Source organism: Benincasa hispida, chromosome 11, assembly GCF_009727055.1.
Source record: "Benincasa hispida cultivar B227 chromosome 11, ASM972705v1, whole genome shotgun sequence".
Taxonomy (NCBI): domain Eukaryota; kingdom Viridiplantae; phylum Streptophyta; class Magnoliopsida; order Cucurbitales; family Cucurbitaceae; genus Benincasa; species Benincasa hispida.
In genome coordinates, this window is record NC_052359.1 from 66,953,336 (window position 1) to 66,961,731 (window position 8,396).

Below are 8,396 nucleotides of genomic sequence, written 5' to 3' on the forward strand. Positions count from 1 at the left end.
TATCAAAACAATAATTATTTATGCTTTCACAATTACCACCAAACAATCCACTACTTAATGTCACATGTAATCATTACACAATTGGCACAATTAGAAGCTGTTTTTTTCTTTCTTTTCTTTTTCAATTGAAGAAATTCAAGACCCCAAAAAAAAAAAAAAAAACATATGAATCATATACTTCGCATCTGTTCTTGGATGGATAAGGAAAAATGACAAAAACAAAGGCAAAGTCAATACTTTCTTACTCCGAGAGTCCCCACATCCATATGTTTGCACGCCTGGTTTTGCTTTTTTCTTTGCATAAAAAGGCAACAACCAACGTTATTCCAAAAACACAAGTTGCTGCCACCAACTCCACCAAATGGCAACAAAGGCAGCTGATGTTACATAAAAGAAAATATCAGATTGATTATAAGATGATATGGTGTAGTGTAAATTTTTAATACCCGACCACATATCTAGTCTGGGAATCCCAGAAATCTTTCGTTTGTTTCAGCATTCTGGCTCGTTCTGCCACCAGTCTCTCCTTCCAGTACTCTTTACACCTGTACACATGTAATATAGACTCTCAATCATTCATAACCAATTTTGATGATATGAAAATTATATATAAGAATGTTAAATTAAATATTGAGTGATTCAAATTATGTCTCGGAGTGATTTGAACAGGACAAAAGTAGTTTTGAAATATTGAGTTAGTGAGTTATATTTGGATTTGCATTTCGTTTAAATTTTGAGACTTGTGCCCTTAGACGAGTCCCTATCATGTGTTAAAACTGTTGATGAAATGTTTTTTTAAAAAAAACTTAAAAAACAACCCAGAAAAAGAAAACAAAAGATTCTATTGTTTCTTTCTCTCCGAAGCCCCCAGACAATAGAACACATCCTAACTCAAGAACTGTTGAATGTTTTAAGTCAGCATTTTGAGGATATTAGTATTAATTAATTAAAAGCATAATGATGCAATTGATAATTTTTAAGTTCTAGAGAGACGAAGTGATGGGAAGGAAAGAGGTTCTGAATTTTCAGACCTTCTTTTCAATAGCATATCCAGTTCCACCATGTGCAATGCTTTAGGATATACCCCAGCCTGCATTAGAAACAAATAACAGTCAAGAGTGCAAGATCGTGCTGTCATATGAGATTGACACTATAACTAAATTCTTCTGCTCAAGAGAACTTGTAGTTTTTCATAAAGCAGAACATCTCACCACATAAATGTTATGTTGATCGGAACTAGAACGTTCGAAAGAGATGAACTTTCTTAAACCATATCTAAGAAAAGAAAGGGAAACAAAATGGGAAAAAAGTAGTGTATTGTCCTTCCAAACATTGGAAACATTTCATTACAAGAAAACAAACTCTTAAACACCGAAGAAACACGGAAGTCAGTAGCAGATAAACTATAAGCGTCAGATGAAGTTCCTGCTAAGAGGTAACAGCAACATTTTTAAGCAAACAGCACAGAACAAATTGTTATTTCTTGGTTTTAACAGCAACATTTTTAAACAAACTCTTCCTTCCTATACTTCTCTTTTCCTTATGAGTATGCAAGTGTTGGGGAAAACAGCAGAAGGACGTCGAAAAATGGCCATGTAAATAGCATGATGGTTAAACATTCTCATAAAAATAGAAACAGATGACGAATTCTCATTGGAAAAAATAACAGAAATATAACCAGTGAGCAAAAGCACATAGCAAGATTTTAAAAAGCAAATTAGCATTGTAGACACGTTTAAGCCAGGAAGAGTTCAAGAACATAGTTTTGAGGCTGTGAAGATACACTAAGTCAAAAAAGAACAATGGCGATATTTCCACTTGTCAAGTATCCCAAAGGTATTACTGCATCAATTTGATCCATGACATGACATTTAATTTTTCTCCCGGGTTCGTCTTTTTCTCAAACTTTTCAAATCATAACAGCTCATGGAAAATAATCTAAATGCTTCAAATACTAAACACGAACCTCTCTACAAACCGGGCACTTGACCCTGGCTGGCAGCCTTCGGTCCATTACCCTCATCCTGGCAGCTAAACAAACACATGATTTGCAGAAGAATGCCCACAACCCAAAGCATATGGTCAAATAATGTTTCCTGTAACATCAATATAATTCAAAGTCTTATCAAAATAACTAAAATACTGTCATCCCTTTGGATTGCAACCAAGAGCAGAAAATTTACCAAGCATATAGGGCAAGTAAGATCATATTCCAACTTTATAAGAATCTGGAAGCATCAATGTCATTGTCGGTGCCACATCGACAATCACAGAAAAATGAGTGGAGAATCCTGAAGGATAATCTCCACCATCGGCTCCTTTAAAATTCAAACAAAAAGCACCCAATTCAATAAGCCAAGGGGATTGCAAAAGCTCCATATGTTCAGCTCGCATTTTCAACTTAAAGTTCTTTCCGTTTACAGAGCTATGTACCTATAGTCGATTATTTAAAACACACAAAAATTATGTTCTTAAATTGAAACAAACAAACAAACTCGAATGACAAATCCACAAATTTTCAAAATATTATTTAGACCAAAACTTACCTTATCATATTTCTTAAGAATCTTTCGGATAGCAATAGCATTCATTGTAACATATTCAATCAACATGCGGCCTTCTTGTATCAACGTGGTTTGATCAGTTTTAAAGCAATGAACCAATCGCGTCATGTATCTCTCAATTCCGCCAGCAACATGAAGATGAAGAAGATGTCTAACTCTTGTACTGAAACACCCCGCAATATCCGAGGCTTCCCTCATCAACTCCGAGAAGAACAACTGATCACACACTGCAAAGTGAAATATTCAATCAATTTCAATGTTCAACGATCAAAGACAAAACCAGCTAAAAACTCAAAAGAAAACGATGTATTAACAATCTTACATGGGCAAGATTTCCATTCACATTCATTTGTGCAAGAATCATTAAGTCTACAAGTCCGACAGCTCTTAAGAACCTTCTTCAACCGCTTATACTCAACATGCGAACATTTGTCCAAGAACCATTCACGATCTCCGTGTAAATACTCCATAAACGTTTCTCCGAATTTCATCTTTAACCTTATCAATAATGACAAAAAAAAAACCCTAAAACACCTGAAATTTCAATGGAATATTCAGAGACGCATGCGATAAAAACGGAAATTGGGCAAAAACAACACCACCATTGCAGATTTCAATAAAAGTTACCTCAAAGTGGAAGGAGATGAAGCGAATCCAAACAAAGAAAAAACTGACTGTTCGGCTATTATTTTAAGCGATTTCTTGAATTTTTTCTCGTCAACCAAACGGTCGATGGGAAAGATAAGAAGAGGAATCCGGGAAAATCGGAAGAAGAAACGAAAATCTTAGAGAGAAAAAGGAAGGAAGGATGAAACTGTGGCATAGAAAACGAAAATTGGTTTGAAAACAAAGAACGATACCGCGACTTTCGGGCAACTTCAGCGGTTGGCGTGGCTGCAAATGGCGGCTGGTTGCATGCAGAGTGGGGGTTCTATGTATGTATTGTTATATATCGTGTTTTCCTCGGTGGGAGGTTGATGAAAATTCAATTCAAACCCTTAAAAAAAACCACTTTTAAGTCCATCAAACTTTTATTAATAATCATTTGGTCTCTAAATTTTTTCTATATTTTTAAATTTATAACGATTTAGTTTCTAAATTTTAATAAATAATATTTTGATCCCTAACGAAATTTTTTATGTAGGTAGGTCCTTAAGTTGATCAAAAATTAATTGTTTTATAAACTATAAAGATTATGACGTTGCAGTCTCTAAATTTTAATAAATAATATTTTGATCCCTAACAAAAAAAATTTATGTAGGTAGGTCCTTAAGTTGATCAGAAATTAATTGTCTTTATAAACTATAAAGATTAGGACGTTGCATAATAAAATTTAATACTTAATTTCAAAGGAATTTTTCATAATAAAAATTAAATTATTATATTTTTCAAAATATATGTACTCATTTTTTATTTATTAAATTTTAGAGATTAAATTGTTACAAATTTGAAAGTACAGAGACTAAATCGTCACAATGTAAAGTTTATAAACTAAATTCTTACTTTATAAAAGTTTTGAAGTCCAAAAGTAATTTTTTTAAAAAATAATAATAATAATATTTTTTTATCCTAAAAATAAAATAAGTTTTTTCTGTTTGTTAAAGTCAAATTACCACTTTTTGTCCATTTACTTTACTAGTGGTATTTGCTTTGTGCTTTTGAAATAGAATTGATTCGAAATATTTGAATTTATTTTTATGTTTGATGTTTTTAAAATTTAGGTTGTATTCTCACAAATATTCTATTATGATTTTTACCAATCTAAAAAAAATCGTTGTCTAAAGATTTTTTGACCAGGAATTTTTTTTTTTTAAGTTTTTAAAAATGGACTTGCGTAAGTAGAAAGTGAATGATAAACATTCAAATCGATAGTCATAAATGGAAACTCTAAAAATAGTATTTATTAACTTAATTTTTGAAATCGAATAATTATTCATGGTTGGAGTCTACAAGTTTTGAAGTAATTTTAAACATATCATAATCACTTCTAAATTACATATTTAGGAGTGTTTTTAAAACAAGTTAAAACTTTTGTCACGTTCAATTTTTTTTTTTTTTAATGTTACACTTTTAAACGTTTCATCTCATCAAAATTAATTTTAGATTATTAAAAGCAAGTTTTGGAATGATTTTGAATATGATAAAAAATAAATTTGTAACACTTTAGGTCAAGGATTCGAAATTCAGATTTGGTACCTGATGGCCCCAATATTCCTTGCGGTCTGGCGAGACAACCAACACGAGTCCTTTTATGATGCTTTGACCTTGCGGTCTGGCTGGACAACCAACACGAGTCCTTTTATGATGCTTTGCCCTCACTCACAGGAGGTCACCCAACATAAGATTCCTCCAAGCTAAACACGTTTAATTTTGGAGTTTCTACAATTGAGCTACCAAAAAGAAATGTGCACATTATTAGTATATGTATTGACTTTCAATTCTTTTAAGCATTTCTTAACCATACTTTCATATTTCCAGGATTCTCTTTCATATTTTCAGGATCCCTCTCATTCGAGGTGATATCGGTTCTTTCATGTACCCCTCATTCATGAATTCAGGGTATTACAAATTTTAACAATTTTGAAATCACTTCCAAACATGCCCTTAGTTTAGATGTTCTAATTTAAAATTTTTTATTTACAATTCTTAGATTTAAGTTCATGAAAAAAATCACAAAATTTTAGTAAAAATTAGAATTTAATGAATTTCCCCCAATTTTACAATTCTTAAGGGAAATTTCACATAAGATTTTTTTTACCATCAAATTTTCAAATCCTTATTGGAAATCTCAATGATTTTTTCCACGAAGTTTATAATTGAAGTTGAATTTGAAATGTTGTAATAGAAAAAGATAAAATGGAAAATACTTGTGAAAGACAAAATGGTGTTCCAGGGGCCTCCACTCAAAATTTCAAAAATTAGAAAATTAGAAAAAGTAGTTTTTAGAAAATATGTTAGTTTGTAAGGTGAAAACTTGTTAGGTTAAAAATAGCAATTCTCCCAAAATTTTATGTTTTAAAATGCTCTAACGTCTTCCTAAATCAAAAAATATATTTGACTAAAATAAGTTTAAATCCAATTATAAACTTTTTCTCATGTTTGACTAATATCCAATTATAAACTAATATCTTTTTTTCATCCTTCTACAAACTTTTTCTCACCTATTTTTTCTGGAGCTGCCAACAATGGAACCATCACAGGTCCTCCCCTAAATCAACTTCTCAACCAAGTGACATTCCTCAAAATGGATAGGTCGAACTTCTTGCTTTGGCAAAATCTAGTGTGGCCAATTCTAAGAAGCTACAGATTGGAAGGTTATCTAATTGGGGAAACTCCTTACCCAAATCGTTTTATTCAAGTTCCAACCAGTGGTCCATCCGGTGAAAGCTCCAGTGCAGATCCAACCACTGTCTCAGTTTCTGATGTCGAAATGCAGTCAAATCCAGCTTATGATGCCTGGATAACAGTGGATCAACTCTTTTTGGGTTGGCTTTATAACTCAATGAACCAGGAGATAGAAACACAAGTGATGGGTTTTCAAACTTCCAAAGAACTTTGGGAAGCAATCCAAGAGTTGGTTGGAGTCCAATCCAGAATTGAAACAAATTACCTCAAAAGAATGTTTCAGCAAACTCGCAAAGGCGCATTGAAAATAAGTGAGTACCTTGCTATGATGAAATGTTTTGCTGATGGTCTTGCCCTTGCAGGTTCCCCCGTCTCCTCCTCTGATCTGACTTCACAAGTGCTAGCTGGTCTTGATGAAGAGTATAACCCAGTTGTAGTAGCAATCCAAATCAAAGGAACAACACATTGGTCTGATCTGCAATCTGACCTGCTGTCATATGAAAAGGCTTGAGTATCAACTTACTGTCAAGACAGGAATTACCAGAATAACTAATGTCTCACTCTCACTCAGCCCACCCTCAGCCAACATTGTGCATAATCAGTCCAATCCTTCAGCACACACCCCTCGAAACTCTTCTGGATATACACAACAACAAAATTTTAGGGGTGAAGGAGGTTGCAACAAGGGTCGTGGTCATTGGAATAATGCATCCACAACCAGACCAACCTGCCAAACTTGTGGAAAACTTGGGCATACAGCTGATGTTTCCTACTTCAGATACAACAAGGAGTTCTACAACCCCAGATAAACTCACAACCGTATTGAATCTACTCAACTCCCACCAAATCGAAGTCAATAACAGAACACTTCTGTTCTTCTTACTCATTCAGCTGTAGCTTCACCTGAGTCAGTTGCTGACCCCAACTGGTATGTCGACAGTGAGGCGTCCTCACACATCACCAACAATCCAAGCTTCCTCCAATCCTCATCTGCCTACACAGGTAATGACAAAGTAGTGGTTGGAAATGGTAAATCCCTTCCTATATCTCGTTATGGTCATACAAATATACCTACTAGTTCTGGTGTTTTCATACAAATATACCTACTAGTTCTGGTGTTTTGTCATTATTAAATATTCTTTAAGGCCTGCCATAGCTAAAAACCCGGTAAGTGTATCCAAACTTGCCAAAGACAACAATATAGTGGATGAATTTCATGCTGACTTTTGTGTGGTCAAGGACAAGAAGTCGGGAGTACCAATCCTAAAAGGCCGGCTTAAAGATGGGCTATACCAACTGAAGGATGTCAACCAGTCTATAAATAATGCACCATTTTCTTCAAGATTGTCAGATGCTCGCTTGACTGCTCCATCCAAAGAGTTCTCACGTCAGTCTGCTTTTCAAACCAGCAGGATAATAATCACAATGCTTCTCCACAAGCGACTTGGCCATCCATCCCCTAAAGTTTTGTCAAAAGTAATTAGTGGATGTAACTTACAAATTACTGATAATGAGAAGTCTTTTTGTGAAGCTTGTCGATTTAGAAAGTCTCATACCTTACCCTTTTTTTACTCTCTTTCCCATGCAAGCACACCTTTTGAACTAGTGTATACTGATCTATGGGGCCCAGCCCCAATGCTTTCTGCGGATGGATATAGATACTATGTGTTGTTTGTTGATGACTGTAGTCAATTTACTTGGCTATACTCGTTAAAACAAAAAAGTGACACTGCAATTGCCTTTAGACACTTTCAAGCCTTTGTTCTTAATCAATTCAACAAATCCATTCACATGTTGCAAATGGATGGTGGGGGTAAGTACAAAGCAGTGGCACATTTATGTGATCAGGTTGGAATTCAAATAAAGGTCTCCTGCCCCTACACTTCAGCACAAAATGGTCAAATTGAACGTAAACATCGCCATGTTGTTGAAACCGGTCTTACTCTCTTAGCACGGGCTAAGATGCCACTGCACCTATGGTGGTATGCCTTTCAAACTGCTGTTTATCTTATTAACTCTCTCCTATCCTTCAGGGTCACAGTCCCATGGAAGTGTTACTTGGAAGTAAATTAGAACTGCTATATCTAAGAGTCTTTGGGTATGCATGCTATCCTCACCTTCGTCCATACCAGCACCATAAGTTTGCCTTTCATAGCAGCAAATATGTCTATCTTGGCCCTTCCTCAATACACAAAGGTCACAGATGTCTTACTGAGGGTGTGAAGGTCATCATCTCTCGCCATGTCATATTTAATGAAGACGAATTTTCATTCCAAACAGGCTTTGCTAACCTTCAAATCTCTACTCCCACAAATATAGATTTATCAATCTTCACATGGTTCTCTTCACCTCCTGTCCATCCATCCTCTCCACAACCCTCACTTGAAATAAATCCCTTTATCCAACCTCAATCTCCTCACACTTTTCCTACACCAGCCACAAGTTCACCTTCCCCACATCCTAGCCCATTACTGTCTCCCTCAACTA

At 34.8% G+C, this 8,396-nt stretch overlaps 1 protein-coding gene across 1 annotated transcript; it reads right to left on the bottom strand.

Annotated features, from left to right (window-relative positions):
• On the bottom strand, positions 1 to 3,532 carry LOC120089990 (probable E3 ubiquitin-protein ligase BAH1-like). The gene is given in 10 exon segments (XM_039047447.1): positions 1 to 545; positions 1,032 to 1,090; positions 1,967 to 2,058; positions 2,061 to 2,084; positions 2,087 to 2,096; positions 2,184 to 2,222; positions 2,224 to 2,433; positions 2,547 to 2,791; positions 2,887 to 3,062; positions 3,192 to 3,532. Coding segments are annotated over 9 exon segments (954 nt in total). The 5' UTR covers positions 3,056 to 3,062; positions 3,192 to 3,532; the 3' UTR covers positions 1 to 439.
• Positions 3,533 to 8,396: the final 4,864 nt, after the last annotated feature.